The sequence below is a fragment of the Trichomonas vaginalis genome, chromosome I (genome assembly GCF_026262505.1).
Source record: "Trichomonas vaginalis G3 chromosome I, whole genome shotgun sequence".
Taxonomy (NCBI): Eukaryota; Parabasalia; order Trichomonadida; family Trichomonadidae; genus Trichomonas; species Trichomonas vaginalis.
In genome coordinates, this window is record NC_067203.1 from 11,686,456 (window position 1) to 11,708,516 (window position 22,061).

The following is a 22,061-nucleotide window of genomic DNA, read 5'->3' on the forward strand; positions in this document are numbered from 1 at the left end:
TACTATTCATATGCAAAACAACATTAAATGCAAATGATGATGCTTGATCAAATGATGGGAAGTGTATTCAATGAATTACGATTATATCTAAATTGAGCTCAATGAAATCAAATGTGTACATGCTTGATTTATAAATAGAATGAAGGGTTATACTAACTTAATAAGAATATGAAGAACAAAATTTGTTGATTTTATTAATTGACTAAGATCATTCCTATATCAAATATTATCAAATATAAATAAACAAAATCAGATGAGTTGTTTACATTGGAACTAATACCAAAGGATAAAGTAGATCTCTAATGACTTTCTAATGTGAAAATTATAAAGTTCGCAGTGTTCTTTACTAATCAAGTTTGTGGTAGTAAAGAAATTGTGGTACAGATTCCTTCCATTAATACATTAGTCTGTCTAACACATTAATTTGCAATAGCATTAGAATTCTTGTTAGATTCATTGATACATCTAATATAATGACTTCCTTGAAGTAAGTTGCATAATATGTTTGAATATAATCATCTGGATGAAAATCTTATTGCTTTCGACTTTTCTATTATCATGGTGTCATTTTATATCTATGAACTTATTTAATATACATATATTATATATGAAATTATTTTCGAAATCTTTGAGTTCATCGATTTCCACATGTTTAACATGATGTTTGTTTCATCTAATGAGTTTAAAAGATATTTTTAAGTTAAAATGCAAATGTGTCCTAAGTAGTATGTCAAATTTTAGGATATATTCCCCCACTCATATATATACGGTCTTAATTCTATCGGCGCTTCGCGCCGATAGAATTAAATGAAAATTATTAATGTCCGACCAAGACATTCATCCAAATAAATACAGCGAACTGCGAAGTATCAATAAATACTACATTGATTCATATATTTCATTGTATCAGCTGAAAACGGACAAAGAAGGAGAATTAAAAGATATTTACAAAATGATCAAAACAGAATTGATTGAATCTCAGAAACTTTGTCCGCAATTTATTATACGAGATATCTTAAATATCATTCCGTATAATAATCGCTATACAAAGTCATATTTATCTCTTGCCAAACTCATATCTGATGATTATCATGTAGAAGAGGTCAATTTTGTTAAACGTATTTCAAACTACCTGTTTTATGTAGAATACGGAATTCAATTAGACAAATCTGGTGATTTTTTTGAATTTAACTTTGAAGATCTGAATATTCATTCAGAAAATACAATTATGTATAATGACTTAGAAATATTCATACAATTCACCGAAAGAAATGGATTTGATAAAAATCAAAGCCTTGACAATTGTTTATATCCATATTCTTACATAGGATATTCATTACTTGAGTTATGTTGTTACCATGGAGCAGTTGATTTTCTCAAGTTATTAAGATCAAAATTCAGTTCAGAAATAACTAAAAAATGTCTAAATTTATCATTTTTAGGAGGTAATCAAGAGATCATGAGTGAATGTTTGAAATATCAAACACCAGATTATGAATGCATGGAATATGCAATTATTTCACACAACATTGATTTTGTTACATTCTTGATGAATGAATACAATATAGAGATCAATTTATTTTATTGTGCACGGTATAATAATCTTGAGCCATTTTTAATTTATTTCGATCAAACTAATGATGTTAACAAATGCTTTATTAATTCTGCAATGTTTAATATACCATCTCTTTGCGAATATTTCCTATCAAATGGTGCAAATATCAATGAAGATAATGATGGAAAAACCGCTCTTCATTATGCAGCATGGAAAAATAGTAAAGAAACAGCTGAAATTCTTATTTCACATGGTATAAATTTCAATAAAAAAGATGAAAGAGGAAAAACCGCTCTTCATACTGCAGCATGGAAAAATAGTAAAGAAACAGCTGAAATTCTTATTTCACATGGTATAAATATCAACGAAAAAGATAATAGTGGAGAAACCGCTCTTCATACTGCAGCATGGAAAAATAGTAAAGAAACAGCTGAAATTCTTATTTCACATGGTATAAATATCAACGAAAAAGATAATAGTGGAGAAACCGCTCTTCATACTGCAGCATGGAAAAATAGTAAAGAAACAGCTGAAATTCTTATTTCACATGGCGCAAAAATATAATGTTCTTAAAAAAGATCGTGCATTATATTGCAGAGAACTCTCATCAAAATGGACAAGAAGTGATTTACTTTTCACAAAGGAATTAAAATACGAAATGATTTAATATAAAATGAAGAAAAAAAAAAAGGAACTAAAACCAAAATGTTTATAACTATGATATACATATACCATTAGGCATTTTTTATACATTTATTCCTTATAAAGACTTTGTAATAAATGAATAATTCAAGTAAAATTCTTATTTGAAAAAACTCATAGAAAAAATTAAATAAAATTAAATTAAAAAACGTGTTTTTAAAATTTCATGAAAAGTGCAAAGAAAAAGGAAGATCGTGAAGTCTACAAAGATCCGATTTTTGGTATTCCGCACTTACATGATCCTGCAATTATGCGAATAGTAGAAAAACATGATCCTTATCGACAAATGAATGAATCTATGAAATTAATGGCACGAAAATCGCAATTAAGACTGCGAGCAGTGGAGAGTTCGAAACCCCGATACATTCATACCAGATTTAATATTGAAGCATTGACTAAATCTCCTTTAATGTGTTTTCCTCATTTTGAAGAAATGACAAACTACTTAGATCAGTGGTTTTCCTCAAGGCAGCAAATGGAAGCATCAATTTTAACATCAAATCAAAGAGGAACGTTTATAGCTTTATCGAAATTTTGTGATTCTCTCTTTTTACTTTTACAAGAAACCGCAAGAGCATCTCCCATATCACCAGCACCATTAGCAGGAATTTACAAATGGTATTTGCAAAGAGATACAGTTATTAACCAAAGCAAAAACCTTAATATGCCAATTCAAAATGAAAACGTTACAATTATAGAGCTTCCTAATGGCAAAAAGATTGAAATCAATAATAACGAATTAAATTCTCGATATGTTCTTAACAAAGTTACTTTGACGCCAGAAATTATTATGAGAGAGTTTAATTCAATCAAAGTAGCTCCACCACCCATTATTGAACAGAAGCCCCCAGAGCAAGTTCATAGGACAACAAGAATCTTAATTCACCCAACATTTCACGAAATTACCAAGAAAGAAGAAGAGAAGGAACCAGAAGAAGAGAAATTTGACTACGAACTACTTCATAAGAGATTACAAGCGGAAAGAGAATCTGAAGAAGAAATCGATCGAATTACAAAATTTCTTATGGCAAATACACATCTAGGAGTTCATCCTTACTCGCTTCGTAAATAAATATTTTTGTTTGAATGTTTATTTATATAAATTCAAGTTTTTGATCAAATACATTTAATTTTTTTTGGATTTTGAATTGTAAAATTGAAACCGTATCCTTCAAGTCTCTCATAATCGAGGGAATTGAAACATTCACATGAGAAGAATATAATTTTCAGTATGTTTTGTTCAAATTCTTAAATAGATACAGTTCAATTCCAGTGTTTTTAGATTCCAAAAGGTCTAATGAATTTCATTAATTGGTTAGAACAAAAAGGTACAGGGTGCACTTACTACTTCCTGACATACTCTCTGACATCCCGATATATGACTTGACATCGTACTTTTCGAACATAATACTCATCGCTTTCTCGCGAGATACCTTAGGATTGCCCAAGAAAATTCACAAAATTTCTGACAGATTTAAGCAAGCACTTATCGCTTTCTGATATTCTCTCAATTTTTTTTTTGACAAAATATGAAGCTTCATGACTAGTATGATTGAGGCAATTTTCCCAGACTTTATTCCTTATTTAATGAAGATCACGATTTTGAAAATGTCCTTTTGGTTCTCAAATACTTGATTATTGAAGAAACATATCAAATGTTTTATAATGGTTCTTATACTGTCATGGCAGGTTTCAATGATGATGAACTTCTTTATTGTAAGAACTTACAAAAAATGATATGAGCAAATATCAAATTAAAGCTTGATATTTTGAGTCAACTCATACAATTAATTCAATGAGTTTCTATAAAATTGGATCTTTTTTCTTAACTCTAGGTACATATGGTGAGGAATCTTTTATGAGGCCAGATTTTTTTCATTAGTGAGTATTTTCAGTCTAAATATTCGTGATTGCAATTTCAAATTTCAGCATTTATCTATTGATTAAGTCTTTGGTGAGGAAGAATTTTCAGCCCAAGAATGCTCACTCTAAGCTTTGTGACTACTCTTGAAACTTCCATTAAAATATTCATAATTGGGAATCAAGAAAATTTATTAAATTTAGTGTCCAAATTCAATGGGGTTGAAAGTTTCTTTCCTACGACCCCCCAGTGAGATGCCTACTTGGGTGAATGAGCTCTCTCCATTCGTCATTTGGAAGAATACACGAATCTTCCCAACTAGACATCTCATGTTGATTGCAGAAGTGATTTGTATTTTATTATACATGAAAAGGGTCTTAGTTCCTTCAACTATGATCTCATATCATATTCATGAAATGTTTGTAAACATCTTTTACGCAAAAAATCACGAAGCTCCCGTTTCAAATACTGATACATTGAACGAATATTTCCAATCATTATTTGACAACGCTCAAGAAATGCATGATGACTTCTTACTAAATGTGTCTTTTCCAGATCCAGACCATTTATTAAAGCAAGTTTACGAATATTCAAATGGAACAACGCAAAACTACTATGAGCTCAAAGAATTGGATCCTAACATTCTTAAAAACGTATCTACAATCCGTACATTGATCCCAACCTACATTATTTCATCCAAGAAGCGAGTTCCAGGATGTTCTGCATGGACAATCGATATTTCAGTATCAATGGTCAAAACAGACCCTGCATTTTGGCTCAGTAGCAAAGTCCATCGTACACAATGCCCTCAATCTATTCATGTTGAGTGGAAAAGATTAGAATATGTAATGGGAACAACAGCTACATTATACCCTCTCATATTCATCTGCATATCTCACTTTATATACAATATATTCGAAATGCATTCAAGGATCCAACTTCATCAGAACTTTTATAAAAATGATCATCGTTACCATCAGCTTAAATCATCACGACAGCTACATTACACAGTTGGTATGTGGATACCTGTTGAGTTCTTAACTCTTTTCGGTACAGTTGTCACTTCATGTTTTGTTATAAAAGATATTTACACTGTTACAGAGCTTCCATCGCTTCTTGTTATGGAATTATTCTCAGTAACATCATGTATCCATCTTTCCATTACAACACAGCTATTTGCTTACACAAAAACAGTATATTTATTTGTCCTCATCATAAGAGATGGTTTTATCCTGTTTTTCAATGTCATTGTTGGTACAGTACCCTTCCTATTTGCTATTATGCTCAGTGGCGTGTTCATGTTCGCTACTTACGCGAAGAAAACGAGAAGTTTCTGGTCGATGTACGAAATCATCAACTCATTCGAGTATTCCAACAACATCCTTCCAATGTACAACGAGTTCTCTGACGGAACAACACTCTTCAACTGGCTGTCATTCGCGTTCATGACTGTGACAGTAATTGTGTCTGGTTGGATTGTTCTTTACTCGTTGATGTCTGCGGCATTGGTTACACACTCTGCAATTGTGAGAAAGCAGAAGATGGATTAACCATTTTATATTTTAATTTTTGTTATATATATATAATAGATAATAATATATTCTTATAAAAAATACTTTTTCTTTTCTATTTTTATCAAATAATTAAGAGTACACTTACGCCCTTATGACATGGGCTTCAATTCAGATGTTTAAGGTTAATTTTCAATGACGCTTCAAGCCGGTTATCAAAAATCTGAATTAAAGTCAAATGGGCATGAGTGCAGCTTTAATGGATCTCCTCCTTCGTTTACATAAATGTACATTGATTACACCCTGACTCATACATTTTTAGATTTTGAAACAGTAAAAAGATAGATGATGATCAATGCATGCTATATTTACGTTTATTCATAAAAATATCAATTCTTTCATAGGAAAAATGTAACTTTAAGTGTTAAAAATTGAATAGTTGTAAATTAAGTTGGTGGACCCTTAATATCGTCTTTATGTGGTTTCCATTGAAAGAATTTGGGAAATGCAAATGCAGGTTTCCAAAATAACTGAAGCTTTTCCACGAGTATCCTTCTTTTCCACTTCCAATTGAGAAAAGAAATTGTATAATATTAAATTTGCCATTGTGCAATGTCTTAATGAGTAGAATAGGTTCATAATAATTCTATTCTCTTTGCCAGCTCCAGCTGAGAGTAACAATTTAACTAATTCAAGATTTTCTATATTTGCTGTTTTAATGATTGGAATTCTCTTGCATTCAATATACAATTTTCAATTTTTAATTGAAAATTGTATTATTGAAGGCAAGAGAATGCAGTTTTCTTGCACAACATTTGAATTACAATTCAAAATTGAAATTCAAAAAGTGCAAGAAAAGTGCTAATTTGTTTACATTTAGATGCATTTATCAAACAATAAAATGAAAAAAGAAATTTTGGGAATCTAACTTTTTAACCAACCTAATTTATTCATGAAAAAGGGTAATGTTCCTTCAGATAAACAGTATTCTGTTAATTTTTTTTAAAAAATTGCCATACTTTTATCACAAAATTTCATGGAAAACTTCGGGAAAATTTAACAAAAAAGTTTGCCTAGTATTGAAATTTTTATTATTCCATTTTCATTATTACTTTATTCTCATTAATTTTTAAAATTTTTAAATTGAATGATATTTCAGAGGTAGGGCAACGATAGAAAATTTTTGGAAAAAAAGTTCGGAGATTTTAAACGTATCATATTCCCTGCATGGTTTGGTATCTTCCGCCATGCGTTGTGCCAAACATATTGACACTTTCCAATAATTAATTTATGGTATGAGTCACAGAGTTAGATTATAAAAAGAAAGTAAATAATTGCAATTAGAAATCATATATGTCGGAAATCAAATGTTGATGAGCAGAAACCTTTTACTCATCATAAAAGAGATAAATCACTAAAAATTTGTATACATTAAAATTTGATATTTGGTGCTCGAAAACTGTCTGATGGGACTCCTCCAAAATGAACCAATCTATCGCTGAGGACCAAATTAGATGATGTGGATGGTGTATTCTCTAATTCTAACTTAGGAAGAATGGGAACAAAACGAATGACGACAACAAATGTCAAACATAGATTAAATATCTATGAATCAATAAAGTATACGTGCATTGAAGGTGATAACGATCACTTGAGGCTTATAACTCTTTGACTAAATTATGCAATAATTAAATATAATCATTTTTATATTTTTATACTGATAGTAATTAATATACTATCCTGCTTAATAAATGGTATGATCAAATTTGTTTGAAAATTTAATTATGTATATGAAACTATGTCTTCTATATAAAAATCAAAATTTTCGAACCTAGATTGAACCTTTATGAAAATCTATCATTTTTGTTAATTGAGTTAATATGAATCTTTTACATATGTATATATAGCATTGATAGCTTATATAATCATGGTTTATTCCATATTAACATATTTTTTCAGTTAAATTTGTTAATAATATCATGTAACAAATTAATTCAAGATTAGAATGTCTACAAAATGCTAACAAATAAGAACAAAATACGATTTCTCGACTTAAATTTTAATATGGAGTAGTTTTTCGTTTAAATCTAATTAAAAATGAATAAAAACTTATCTTGTACTATTTTCATTCAAAGATTTTAATAATGTAAATCATGCATTTTCATAATTCAGTACAGTTCTTTTTAGAATTAAAGTTGATGAGGATGATATTTGTGATTTAAAATAATTTGTTAATGTTCACCTTTTATTCATCACCTTGTGGTATGCCCTAAAGCAATAGCATTATCAATTCTGCTGAATTGATCAACTCAAAATTCCAAAAAAAATTCAAAATTTCAAAAATGAAATTAAACAATTTGAATTTTCACATGAAAAAATCAATTTCGAAAAAAATTTGGAAAATCAAAGTATTTGATAATTAGTCAAATAATCAATTTACATCGTTTTTACTCATAAAAAACAACTAATTTTTGATTTTGATATCATATTTGATAAATACTCATTCCAGAGTTGACGTAATGTATTAATTATTGTTAGAGATATTGCTTTCGCAGCAAAATTCTTATTTCATGAAAGAAAAAAAAAATGATTTTATTCCAACAAAAACAAGTAAACAGATGAATGGAAACGTACTATATTTTCATAAATGTAGTAATCAGCGTGTCGGCTTTTGTTTATCATGTTCGAGTCAAAATGTATTAACTTGTAATAAGAAATATTCGAAGATTATATGAAGTATTGAGCATTCTTTGTAGAAATATTTGTAATTCATTACTAACATATATAATAAAGTTGTTTTTTTTTCCTTATTGCAATAATTTTGTCTGATTTTAATAACTTTTCATGTATACGAGTTGTGTGAATATGCATCATAATATGCGTAAATATACTTATTTGCGACGAATAATGTGGTTGCATAATGGAGGTGCTAAATTTTGATTTTTAATATGGGGCTTTGGTATGTATAATCATGTTCTTATCTCAACGTAGGAGTATTGGTGCAATATGATTAAAATTTACGAGGTTGATCTTAAATTGAATAATTCTGGAGTATAAATCACAATGCAGCTAATTCTATGTTAAAGATAGATACAGATTGTAGTAATCAATTAGGGAGTACAAATTCATTCTTTCATTTCTGTCGTATTGAGCAGAAAGGAAGAGATCATAACCCTAGGAAAAAAAGCCCAAATTTGTCACTTTTCATAGTACGTTAAACTCAATTCGCTCGGCGAATGCCGAGCACACGTACTCATCATTCAACATAATATTCTCATTCTTTGGTTATTATAGTGCCAGACAACACAAGATTTCAAAGAATTACTTGAGTTTTCAATTAATCTTAATCCGATTTTAGATTTATCGAGAACTCCATCATCACAATCACATACTTCAGTGCGGTAACTACAATTATCCATATACAGAAGGAAGTTCTTTTCGAACAACTCATTTGGAGTCTGTTTTGGAAAGAACTTCTTTCTGTCCGACTTAATTTCATAGTTCCTGATCAACCAAAAGACAGAAACCACACACTATCTACTTAGGAAAGGAGTTCTTTCTAAATCTTCCTTAAATTGAGATTTTACGAGAGATAACCCTTCTATTGCACTTAAAAATGAACATTTTGATATCTTTAGTATCACACATGGTCATATATAGTATTTCATCTACATGAATACATTCATCTTTCGAAGTCTCTCATTAAATGGGAGGCTTCGAAAGATGAATCGTTTTATTCATACAACTTTAAATCTCGAACACATTTAGAGAGTGAGTATATCATTTTATTCTTGTTTTGAGTTTATTCTGATTCAAAATTGCAGTGAAAACAGAAGTTCACACATCATATCTGAATGTGAGCTCATCTATACTTATACGATCTCAATACCTCCACTCTAAGCATAAGAGGTGAAGTTATATAAAAATTATCAGATGCGTTGAAGTCTCAAAAGTATTGCCTGAATGCTTGTTTCATATTTGTCCAAGTAGTTTCAATGAATAAATGTATTGTTTTTTATAATTTCGATTTATTTTTAGAAAATATTCAATATAAACCTTTATTGTGTTATTTACATCTCATAAATTCTCTGTCTAAATCATATAAAAGCGCGTTTTACCCCTATGAATCAAGAAATTCATTCAATATTCATGGTATATTTATTAAATTTATACGATTTACTAATAATCAATATTATATCCTCATAAATAGCAATATATTTTGGTAATCTATGATAATCATATACAATATTTGAAATCAAATTTTCATTAGTTTAGGTTCCTTGTTAATAGTAAACCATTATATTTAATACTAATAATAAATCTATGTGTCGTATTGAAATTCAATAAAATTACTTATTCGGTCCAAAAAAACAAATTAGATAAAATTTTTCTTTTTTTATGTAATTTTTGTTTTTCATTTTTCTCAAGATCCTAAGTTATGTTCTAACTTTTGACATCATATCCTATCATGCTAGGCTATATATTATAGCATATCCAAAAGGCAAGGAAATCTATCAGAGAAGCCTTTTTGACCTATCGTTGCCCTACCTCTGATATTTCAAAAGTGGAAAAATTTTTAGCAAAAATGATGTATTTTTAGGAAATATAGATCAATTAAAATACATTCATTATTCATTAAAATTTCACAAAAATTAAGGAAAAATTGAAATTCCGTTTTTTATCAATTCATTTTTATTTAATGCAAGTTCTCATCAAGAAGATCATTGGAAATCCAGTAGCATATGAAATAGACAATTACGACAGAGTTGAAGATATTAAAGCAAAGATTCAAGCCCAAGAAGGTGTTCCATTAAATCAGCAAGATTTAATTTATTCCGGAATGCGTCTTATTAATGGTTCAACAATCCAGGACTATTCATTAAAGAGGAATGATACTATTCATCTCATTATACGCATGACCGGTTTCTAAATAAAAAATTGTTTGTATGTTTATTAATAATTCGATGATTTTTTACTATTTTTACTGTTATTCTTTCAATTAATTAATATACTTAAAGCTTTAAAGGTGTTGTAACAAGAAATTTGACCTTAGAATTAATACGATTTCACTCAAATACCGGCTTTTAACATGTTCCGCTCATAGTTCCAGAAGTTCTTGAAGTACTCAGCCTTTCTGTTCTCGTAGCCGATGTACCAGGCATGCTCCCAAATGTCGACTGTGAGGAGTCGCTTGTGGACATCCTTGACTGGGCTAAGGGCGTTGTCATCCTTGTTCTTGTAAAGAAGGCACCAGCTGGAGCCGAAGACTATAGAAGCCTTTGCTGTGAATGTCTCCTTGAACTTCTCGACAGACTTGAAGTTAGCAGTAAGGACTTCAGCAACCTTTGGTGTAACTGGGATTGTTTCAGGCTGAAGGCACTTCCAGAAGAAGGAGCGGTTGAAGCGCTGGGTAACGTTGTTAAAGAGTGGGGCTTCTGGATAACTTCCTCAATGGAGAAGCCGAAGAAACTGAACCCATATCCTTAGTATAATAGCGAACTATGATAACAGCATGCATAAGCTTGGCTAACATTTATGTTATGAGATATTAACAATTTAAATTTTATTTCAATTCTCAATGGTTATCAAAAAACATGTTTTTATGTCGTTAAAATCAGCATATGGACTATACAAAAGCATATTTTGACTTCATCAATAAATTTTCGGAAATTCATGGAAACTAAGGGTATATCTAATATCTACATCATTTATTAATCCTAAAAATCATAAAGATGATCATCTTTGAGTTGTTAGGCCAAAAGTGCCCCAACTAAATTTTTTAAAAAAGCATGTCAAGTTCAGAGCAGCAAAAAAATGAAAATTCGGGCATTTTCAGTGACATCAAGCCAATTAAAGTATTCGAATACCCAGATCAAACATCAAAAATTATTTGGAGCGTCAATTCCAATAATATTTTACAAATAACTTCACAAATTATCGAATTAATAACAACAAACAAAATATCTGTCCAAATGGCACTTTATTTGATTGATATTATTTCACAAATTCGTGTTAAAGAAATCAAATTATATTCAGAACTTTATCAAAAGATATCAAACGAATTTTCATGCATCATCCAGCCGAAAAATTTGAATTTGGCAGCATTATTATATTATAAAGGCCTCAAATTTGAAAGCTTCAAAGCTTTCATGACAGAAGAAGAAATTCTCAATTTATTTTCAACAGAATCTCCTTTATACTATATTGCATGGGATAAAGTTAATGATCTTAAGAATAAATTCCCAAATCTTGATCTTGAAAAGAAAATTAATGATATCACACCGCTTGATTGTGCAATTAAATATGGATCAGAATTGTGTTTCAATTACTTGAAAAATTTAGGAGCGCAATACACAGATGAATCCGAAAAATATGCTCTTCAAGGTGGAAATAAAGAGATCTTTATGCAAATGATAGACGATGGTAAATTATTTAAAAACATGATTAATACAGCATTGAATTATCGAAACTATGAAATTGCTGAGTATCTTAGATCAAATTTTATACAACCTTTCAATTCAATAGCAGAAAGTATGCATTTCGGAAATTATGATATTGTATCTCATTTACTTTCTAATGGATGGAATATCAACAAAATTTATAATCTCTTTCTTTCCATATTTATCATTGGTTAATAAAATTCTCTTTCTTTTCGTATTTGTCATTGCTTTATTGCATTCTCTTTCTTTTAGTATTTGTCATTGCTTTATTACATTCTCTTTTTTATCATATTTATCATTGTTTAATGACATTCTATTTCTTTTCATATTAATCATTGTTTAATGACATTCTTATTCTTATAATATTTATCATTGTTTTACAGCATTTTCTTTCTTTTCATATTTAACATTGTTTTAAATAATTCTCTATCTTTTCATATTCATCATTGTTTAATGACATTCTCTTTCTTTTCATGTTAATCATTGTTATATGTCATTCTCTTTCTTTTCATATTTAACATTGTTTAATAATATTCTCTTTCTTATCATATTTATCATTGCTTGATAGAATTCTCTTTCTTATCATATTTATCATTGCTTTATTTCATTATCTTTCTTTTCATATTAATCAATGTTTTATTGGATTCTCTTTCTTTTTAAATTTATCATTGCTTTATTGGATTCTCTTTCTCATCATATTTATCATTATTTAATGAAATTCGCTCGATATTAATGAATGCCCTCTTAGTATTGCTATCAATACGAAATCAATAGAAATCGTCCAATTCCTAGTTGAACATGGTGCATATGTTAACAAGAAACTTATTCTTTTTCTTTTCATATTTATCATTTTTTTATGGCATTTTCTTTCTTTTCATGTTAATCATTGTTTTATTGGATTCTCTTTCTTTTCATATTAATAATTGTTTTATGGCATTCATTTTCTTTTCATATTTATCATTATTTTAAAAAATTTTCTTTATTTTCGTATTTATCATTGTTTTAAAAAATCCTTTTTATTTTCGTATTAATCATTCTTTAATGACATTCTTATTCTTATAATATTTATCATTGTTTTATGGCATTTTCTTTCTTTTCATATTTATCATTGTTTTAAATAATTCTCTTTCTTTTCATTTTTATCATTGTTAAATGGCATTCTCTTTCTTTTCATGTTAATCATTGTTTTATTACATTCTCTTTCTTTTCATTTTTATCATTGTTATATAACATTCTCTTTCTTATAATATTTACCATTATTTTATTTCATTCTCTTTCTTTTCATATTTATTATTGTTTTAAAAAATTATATTTCTTTTCATATTTTAAATTTTTTTACATAATTCTCTTTCTTTTCATATTTATCATTGCTTTATGACATTATCATTCTCTTCATAATTATCATTATTTTATGAAATTCGCTCGCTATTAATATAAGTCCTCTTAGCATTGCCATCAAAATTGAAGCAACAAATATTTTCAATTTCTTAGTTGAACATGGTGCTACAATTGTCTAATAATTCTTTTTCCAATAGCATTATTCAATATTGAAAAAAAGATATAGTAATGTTGTTATTATTTAATAATAAACATCTCATAATAATTTAATATACATACCTACATTGCCGGACCACCCTCGAATCAAAACATGATTTGCATACCAAAAATTCTAGAAAAATTTTACACAGTACCCACATTATCAGAAAATATGGTTGAGAAATTATGCTAAATCTACTTTAAAAGATTTCGAATAAAATCAAAACTTATTGCATGAGAATAGTGAAATATGAATTTTCAGATATATGAGAATATGAACAGTGAGAGATCTTTAAAATCGGAGGAAATTGCAAAAACAAAAGAATATGAAAATGAAAAAATGATAAATGTATAGTTTTGTGGTATCTTTAAATATTATATGATATGATACTATGCTTGGAACTGTGAAAACTTGATAAATCAATAGGTTGTATCTCAAATTGATTACATGTGGTGCAAAAAATGCGCAAAAACGATTATAGAAAATTGAATCTGCAAATTTTTGCGCATTTGAAAATTTCACATTTGACTATTATTTAAACAATCAAATCCAACAAATTCACACGCAAAAAATATCAAATTTTGGCTACATTAAGCGGATAAATTTTTAAATGCGCAAAAATGTACAAATTGAATTCAAAATAATCGTTTTTACACCTTTTTTTGCATTTGTAGGAAAACAAAATATTTACCAAATTAAAAATATTATTTCGAATGGATAACAGTCAAATCTCAAACCACTCAGTTATTTCATACACACTATGATCAGTTATTGAAAATTCCAAAACTCACACTATGATTTTCCTTTTATTAGTTGCAAAATTTCAAACAATTATCTCCAACCTATTTTGTGAAATTGTCAATATTAATAACATATAAAAACAGAATGCTTTTTCAATAATGGGTATTTAATCCTTAAAACTTTTACCTATGCAATGTAGCATTTCTTTGGTTTGTATATTTCAGCTCCATGCTCAACTAGATATTGTTCAATATCGCCTGAAGATTGTTCAATTGCAACATTCAGCGGATATTTGATAATAAAAAGATAATTTCATAAAACAATTATTGATAGGAAAAGAAAGAAAATATTATAAAACAATGATAGATATGAAGAATAAAAGAATAAGCTTCAGGTTTACATCAGCACCATGTTCAACTAAGAAGGTAACAATTTCTATTGAATTCGCTTTGATTGCATAAGTTAGAGGACAATCATTAAAATAGAGAGAACTTCATTAAAATTTGACAAATATTATTAGAAAGAAAATTTCATCAAACAATGATAAATATAAATGGAAAGTGAATGTCATATAATAATGATAAAAATGTAGTTCGAAAGAATGCTATAAAATAATAATAGACATTAAAAGAAAGAAAAGAAGTTTCACGTTTATATCTGCACCATATTCAATTAAGAGGGTGACAATTTCAAATGAATTAGCTTTGATTGCAATACTTAGTGGAACATCATAAAAATCAAAAGAATATCATAAAACAATGAGAAATATCAAAAGAATGAAAATACAATAAAACAACAGTGAATTTCATAAAACATTGAGAGACAAGAAAAGAAATATAATGCAATTAAGCAATAGTTGATATAAATTGTATTGAAATTTCATAAAACAATGATCAACATTAAATAAAAGAAAATTCCCTAAAATATTGATGAATATGAAAAGAAATAGAATATCATTGATCAATAATAGATATGTAATGAAAGTGAATAAAATTTAATAATGATAAACATGAAATGAAAAACAAAGAGTCTCATATTGACATCAGAACCATGCTCAACTAGGAATCTAACGATTTCAATTGATTTATTTTTGATTGCAATACTGAGTGGGACATCAAAAGTATTAAAAAAATTTCAAAAAGCAATGATATATCTTAAAAGAAAGATAATTTTATAAAACATTGATAGATATGGCATGAAAAATAATGTAATACAACAATGATGGAGAATAAGTGAAGAAGAATTCCATAAAACAGCAATTAATTTTTAAACATAAGGAATTTTATAATCCAATGGATGAAATGGAATGAAAGATAATTTCATAAAACAACAATTAATATAAAAACAAAAATAATTCTATAAAACAATGATGTGTTTCAAAAGAAAACAAATTAAATAAAACAATGTTTGATATGACAAGAAATATAATGATATAAAACAATTATTAATATAAAAAGAAAGAGAATGTAATACTTTAATGATTGAAATGAAAATATTATGTAAAGTACTCACAAAATCTAGATTAAGAGGCGGTCAATGACTTTTGAGGGGAAATTAACGCATGGAATTTAATATTATTTAGGTTGATATTCTTGCTTATTATTTCAGAAAAAATTCTTAAAAATTTCAATATGAAAATTGAAAGCAATTCAAAAAAATTGCTAAAATGTAAATTTTAATATCCTATGCATAATTTCATATTTTGAACATTTTTTATTTTTGTTTAAAACTTAAAATTTTGCGAATTTAATATAATTTATAAAATATAATACGTATATATATTTAAAATACACTAAATTTAATTGTTAATTGACGTTTTTGGGAATGAATTTTATCAAACATGCCTGAATCCGAAAATTTGAAAGAACGAATTACACAATCATATATGTAGAATTCAAAATACAAACTTAAAGATTGTATACGTTTAAAATTATTCAGATTGTGTTTGATTTCCACTCATTCTGTTTCTTTTGAACTCTAACACTAACATTTCATGATGATTACATGATCCATTTATACATGGTTGAATTGTTCCAGATTCTACCAGAAAATCAATCCAAATTTCTCAATGCATTCATGTTGATTGGACAAAATTTAAAATTTATCAGCCTGTTTCCAGAGAAACTCATATATTCCCTAATGAAATGTAATTTTTGCTACATTTATTTCAATCAAATTTCAAAAAATTGACTGCAGAGCTTGAAAAGGTGATGAATCATGTTGTTATTAGATGTACATATTAGATTTACTATTTCCAAAAAAATGCTCAAATTTGAATAGTTTTTAGAAAATTTGGAATTACACTCCTTACATTATATATAATTAAATGTTTAAATTTTATTTATTTTTCCCTTTTAATTTTATAACGTGCTCTATCAAAACTAACCTCTCAATTGAAGGCCACAAAATCTAAGTAGTGAGGGTACACAAATTTTGTATGGAGTACGGTTCAATTTTTGAGAGCCTCACTACTTAGATTTTGTGACTACCTTATTTGATAAAATAATTAAAGATATTAAAAGAAAGACAAAACATTTCAAATTTACATCTGCACCTTGTTCAACTAAGAACCTAACAACTTCAATTGAGATTGCTTTGATTGCAATAGTGAGAAGAGATTCATTAAAATCGAGATAATGTCAGAAGCACATAATAAATATGATATGAAAAAGAATTTTATATAATATTGATAAATATAAATAGAAATATAATGGAATGCGACATTGAAAGACAAAAAAAAAAAAAAAGAAAGAGAATGTCATAATGCAATGATAGATTTCAAATGAAAGAAAATTATATGAAATATTGATTGATATTAGAAGCTAGAGAATGAAATAAAGCAATGATAAATAAGTTTCTCGTTGACATCTACGCCTTTTTCGAATATTAATCTAAGAATTTCAATTGAGTTCATTCTGATTACGAGACTTAGGGGACATTCATTAATATATAGCGAACATCATAAAATAATGGTCGATGTGTAAAGAAATTGAATTTTATAAAATATTGAGAGGTACGGAAATAAAGAAAATATAATACTCTTTGAAATCGGCACCATTAGAATATAAATATGATACGACATCATAATTTCCGAAATACAAGCTTTTCGTAAATGAATCAGGCTTTTGTCGAAAATTCGAATGGAGATACTCAGCAATTTCATAGTTATGATGATTCAATGCTGTATTAATCATATTGTCGAATGATTCATCATCTTCTATCATTTGCATAAATATGTTATTATTTCCTCCTTGAACAGAAAACTTTGCAGATTTTTCAGTATAATCAGCTCCCATGTTCTTCAAGTAATTGAAACATAATTCTGAGCCGTATTTGATTGAACAATCAAGAGGAGTGATTTCATCATTAATTTTATGATTAAGATCAAGATTTGGGAACTTATTTTTGAGATCATCAACTTTATCAAATGAAATGTAGTATAATGGAGAATCTGTTGAATATAAATTCAGAATTTCTTCTTGTGTAAATTTAGGTTCGAAATTTTCGAATTTGATGCCTTTATAATATAAAAGAGATGATAATTTATCATTTTTAGGTTTGATGATGAATGAAAATTCGTTGGACAGCTTTTGATAAAATTCTGAAAAAGTTTCAATATCTTTAACACGAATTGTTGAAAAAATATCAATCAAATAAAATGCCAATTGGACAGATATTTTGTTATTTTTAATAAGATCTATAATTTCTGAAGATACTTGCAAAAGATTATTCGAATTGACACTCCATATTGTTTTTGAAGCCTGATCAGGGTATTTGAATACCTCTGTAGGCTGTAATCCCATAAAATTCAGTTCATTTTCATGAGAATGCTGCTCAGAACTTGTCATATTTTTAACAATTTTAATTCAAAAAGTGGAAAAATGTGATGTAACTTTTGGAAAATTTTTTATGTAAAAAATGCCATTATAAATTACGATTGTTATTACAATTAATCAAGATGAATTCAATTTTATTAACTTTTTGGATGCTAAAACTGTTGCATGCTAAGTAGTGTCAATGTGTAAACCTCTCAATTTTATCGTCGGGGAAGCAACACAATTCCCCAAAAAATATTGAAAAAATATAGAAAATAAAATGAATTAAGATGTACTTAAAATGAGAAATAGATTGTGATATTAGATTTTAGAAAAAACAGACTTTTGATATAACTTTTGAGAATCTCATATAAAAAAAGCATTTAAAAATAAATTTAAATATCTTATTTATTTTACTATTGTAAATATATTCTGAGATTTTTAGAAAAAAATACTTTTCATAAGTATTCAATATTTGAGAATACGGTCCAAAAAAAAATAGATTCTCTTATATTTGCTTATATAAAAGGAAACTCTCGATCAGATGCGAATGCATGAATTCAGCACCTCTGATAGAGAGTTTCCTCTTATATAAGCGGATCTTTTTCATGAGTTATTGTTAATATAAAAACATAAAAAGCTACCAATATGAGAAATTAAACCCTGCGAGGTGCCAGTCTAGAACTGGCGCTTCGCAGGGTTTAATTTCTCTTGACAAATGACCAAACTTGTTCGCAATTGTGAACCATTGCGAGTAAGTTTGCCAGATATCTGGAAGGAATTGCTCCTTATGATATATGCATTGTAACTGTATATATCATAAAGAGCAATTCCTTCAATTAAACGCAAAAACTTTGGTGCAATCGTTGCTGATTGCACCAAAGTTTTCGAACTTTCCCGAGGGAATTGGAGGGTGAGAGATACATAGTCTATCTATGTACCTCCCACCCTCAAAATCCCACTCTAAATGGGAGAAACTTTGTTCGCATGTTATCTTATTCAAACAAAGTTTCTCCCATTTAGAGAAGGAATAGGAGCCTACCAGGCACTGATATATAATCAGTGCTTTGTAGGCTCCTATTCCTAATAAAAATTTGAAAACTTTGGAGCATTTGATTATTGTATTTTGTCAAGAGAAATTCAACCCTGCGAAGTGCCAGTTCTAGACTGGTGTCTCGCAGGGTTTAATTTCTCATATTGGTAGATTTTGATGTTTTTATATTAACAAAAACGAATGAAAAAGATTTGCTTATATAAGAGGAAACTCTCTATCAGAGGTGCTGAATTCAGGCATTCGCATCTGATAGAGAGTCTCTTTTTATATAAGCGAATATAAAAGAATCTATTCTTTTTTGGAGCGTATTTTCAAATATTGAATACTTATGAAAAGTGTTTTTCCTAAAAATTTAATATAATGCTTAGCACAATATATAAAATTAAAATATCTATAATTATTTTCTATATCACACTTTTCATTACACCTTGAAAAGTCTTCTCAAACTCTATTTTTAATTATTTTTTAGATATATCTCAAGTGTGATTATTCAAAAACTCATATAGACTATATTTATTTTTTTCATTCAAAAAATTATATGAGAATCTCAAATTAACTTTCAAATTTTTTATTTTAAAAACATATTAATAATCATATTTTAAGATACTTTTTCGCCCAAAAAATAATCGTACTTCCTCGACGATTAATAGGATCTCAATTTCTATCGTTGACACTACTTCGCATGCAACATATACATATTATTCTGTATCGCTTACGTCAATTGTGAAAGAAGTAGCAAGGAACTTGTTTCTCGATGTTTCGATGATCCTTGTTCCCAATTCACTATTTGACTCTATAACAAAATTGTTTGGAGGGAAGAAAACAGAATCTTTTGAAGAAATTCTTTTGTTTTCAATCCATCCGAGCTCTGATTCAAGCATTTGAACAATATCATCGCATTCACCGAGGAACTGAGCATTAAAGTTCGTTGTAACTGGTGCACGATTGATTAAAATCGAAGGAACACTTGACATTAAGTCTGGGAGTTCAGAAATTGGTGCAACTCTTAATGATGTTCCTATGACAATTAAAAGGTCCGCTTGTTCGGCATCTGCAAATGCTTGTTTCTCGTCCAAATTGGTTGGTTGTTCAAAGAAGACGATTCCGGGCTTGATTGGGCCGCCACATTGTTTGCATTGCGGAACAACCCTCTGTTCAACGCTGGGTCTGAGATCTTCGATGGATTGAACTAATCCGCATTGCATGCAACGGCATTCGCGCCAGGAACCATGAACACAAACAAGCTTTTCATCTGGAATGCCTTTTTCTAGTGTATCTACGTTCTGGGAATAGACACGAAGGAGTTTTCCTTTTTGTTCTAGCATTTCTATAAAGATGTGGGAGCCAGAATGTTGGGGATTGGCAGATGGGAATATTGTATGAGCATAGCGCCAGAAGATAGAAGGATCTTCCTCGAAATACTGATTATCGAAGACTTTGCAAGGGTCATCAAAGACTCCATCTTTGGCAATTGAGTCATACAACCCACCAGGAGAGCGGAAGTCGGGTCCTACTGAACCGCCCGCCCCTAATAATATAACTATGTTGTGTGATTTATCTATCAAGTCAATGATGCGATCAAGATCTGTATAATATTCACGCGGTTTCTTTGCGCGAAGCCCATCGGCTGCAGAGGCAAGTCTGTATAGCAGTCTCCAGATATCTTCTTCTGGAGCCTGGAACTGAGCCTTGACTTCGTCCACATCCCGATTCAAGAGGCCAGCTAGCATTTCCCAAGGACATTTGCCTTCTTCTAAAGCATTGATTACGGCAAAGCTCTGGGAGAGCATTTGAACCCTACAACGATTATTTTCCTCTCAAAAACAAAATAATCCCGCCAAAGCCTGTCAAAATTTAGTTTTCCTAACAAGGTTCATCTACCTATTTTTTTCTAATACTCTTGCTAATAATTACATTTTTAGGGCGAAAAATTTCTATTGTTTCGGTTAATCTTTCTATCGTAATTTACGTTGACATAATCGGATTTTAAAATTTGGTGACAGTAATTAATATTATCTAATAAATCAACAATCAAAATTTCGACATAATCGTTTTCATTTCAATTTCCTGACTGTTATGTTAATTCATATTTTTCCCGCCATAACAGTTGATTTACATTTAATTTGCTGGAATCGATTTCTAGAATCCCTTGATACAAGTCTGTTTGTTCCTTTAAGTATCCACCCCCAACAATTCCTTTTACTACTTTTTCATAGTGGAAGAAATTGTTCTATTTATTGATAATTTAGACGTCTATATTAAAAACATGTATTATATAAACCCTAAGAGTTACTGATATTTGACAAATATTAAACTTTTCTGCTAATTATTAATTGAAATTACCAATATTACAAATTTAAGAATTGGCATGTCAGTATCTTATTAAGTGCCAGAGGTATGTTCAGAATGTTCTATATGAGATTGAAAAATAGTTGCATTTATTTTGGTATTGATCATGACAAAAAGTAATGCTTCGTGAAATTGCTAAAGAGCTATAAATCATTATAAATTGCTAAAGATTTTTAATGACCATATTCTCGTTTTATTATATTGACGCTGCACACCGATAAATAAATTCCCTGAATAAAGTGGCATGTCAGTTGGGTAGGGTTGTTAAAAATATCAAAAATTAGCGTTTTGAAGACACCATGGTGTCTTATAATTTTCCCTTCCTTATTGGCGTGTAGAAATAAATGCGCCAATAGATTGAAGAAGAGGTAGGGTAACGATAGGTCAAAAAGGCTTCTCTGATAGATTTCCTTGCCTTTTGGATATGCTATAATATATAGCCTAGCATGATAGGATATGATGTCAAAAGTTAGAACATAACTTAGGATCTTGAGAA

At 28.8% G+C, this 22,061-nt stretch overlaps 8 protein-coding genes across 8 annotated transcripts, besides 4 other annotated features; 6 read left to right on the plus strand and 2 right to left on the minus strand.

The window, feature by feature from the left end:
• Nucleotides 1-820: 820 nt before the first annotated feature.
• Nucleotides 821-2,119, plus strand: TVAGG3_0970430 (protein ubiquitination; the record flags this gene model as incomplete). Its single annotated transcript, XM_001305051.1, has 1 exon — nt 821-2,119. The coding sequence occupies one exon, from the start codon at nt 821-823 to the stop codon at nt 2,117-2,119; it is 1,299 nt and encodes a 432-aa protein (XP_001305052.1).
• A 304-nt stretch (nt 2,120-2,423) lies between these two features.
• Nucleotides 2,424-3,329, plus strand: TVAGG3_0970440 (uncharacterized protein; the record flags this gene model as incomplete). Its single annotated transcript, XM_001305052.2, has 1 exon — nt 2,424-3,329. The coding sequence occupies one exon, from the start codon at nt 2,424-2,426 to the stop codon at nt 3,327-3,329; it is 906 nt and encodes a 301-aa protein (XP_001305053.1).
• Nucleotides 3,330-3,589: 260 nt separating this feature from the next.
• Nucleotides 3,590-3,619: a mobile genetic element.
• A 915-nt stretch (nt 3,620-4,534) lies between these two features.
• TVAGG3_0970460 (uncharacterized protein) lies at nt 4,535-5,668 on the plus strand (the record flags this gene model as incomplete). Its single annotated transcript, XM_001305053.2, has 1 exon — nt 4,535-5,668. One exon carries the CDS (start codon nt 4,535-4,537, stop codon nt 5,666-5,668), a length of 1,134 nt encoding a protein of 377 aa, XP_001305054.1.
• A 99-nt stretch (nt 5,669-5,767) lies between these two features.
• Nucleotides 5,768-5,884: a mobile genetic element.
• A 2,954-nt stretch (nt 5,885-8,838) lies between these two features.
• Nucleotides 8,839-8,886: a mobile genetic element.
• Nucleotides 8,887-10,328: 1,442 nt separating this feature from the next.
• Nucleotides 10,329-10,559, plus strand: TVAGG3_0970490 (cellular macromolecule catabolic process; the record flags this gene model as incomplete). Its single annotated transcript, XM_001305054.1, has 1 exon — nt 10,329-10,559. The coding sequence occupies one exon, from the start codon at nt 10,329-10,331 to the stop codon at nt 10,557-10,559; it is 231 nt and encodes a 76-aa protein (XP_001305055.1).
• Nucleotides 10,560-10,789: 230 nt separating this feature from the next.
• TVAGG3_0970500 (uncharacterized protein) lies at nt 10,790-11,116 on the plus strand (the record flags this gene model as incomplete). Its single annotated transcript, XM_001305055.1, has 1 exon — nt 10,790-11,116. One exon carries the CDS (start codon nt 10,790-10,792, stop codon nt 11,114-11,116), a length of 327 nt encoding a protein of 108 aa, XP_001305056.1.
• Nucleotides 11,117-11,418: 302 nt separating this feature from the next.
• TVAGG3_0970510 (protein ubiquitination) lies at nt 11,419-12,408 on the plus strand (the record flags this gene model as incomplete). Its single annotated transcript, XM_001305056.2, has 1 exon — nt 11,419-12,264. One exon carries the CDS (start codon nt 11,419-11,421, stop codon nt 12,262-12,264), a length of 846 nt encoding a protein of 281 aa, XP_001305057.1.
• Nucleotides 12,409-17,343: 4,935 nt separating this feature from the next.
• Nucleotides 17,344-18,195, minus strand: TVAGG3_0970520 (protein ubiquitination; the record flags this gene model as incomplete). Its single annotated transcript, XM_001305057.1, has 1 exon — nt 17,344-18,195. One exon carries the CDS (start codon nt 18,193-18,195, stop codon nt 17,344-17,346), a length of 852 nt encoding a protein of 283 aa, XP_001305058.1.
• A 691-nt stretch (nt 18,196-18,886) lies between these two features.
• Nucleotides 18,887-19,273: a mobile genetic element.
• A 488-nt stretch (nt 19,274-19,761) lies between these two features.
• TVAGG3_0970540 (NAD+ binding) lies at nt 19,762-21,093 on the minus strand (the record flags this gene model as incomplete). The annotated part of the gene is made up of 1 exon (XM_001286797.2): nt 19,915-21,006. One exon carries the CDS (start codon nt 21,004-21,006, stop codon nt 19,915-19,917), a length of 1,092 nt encoding a protein of 363 aa, XP_001286798.2.
• Between the last annotated feature and the right edge of the window lie 968 nt (nt 21,094-22,061).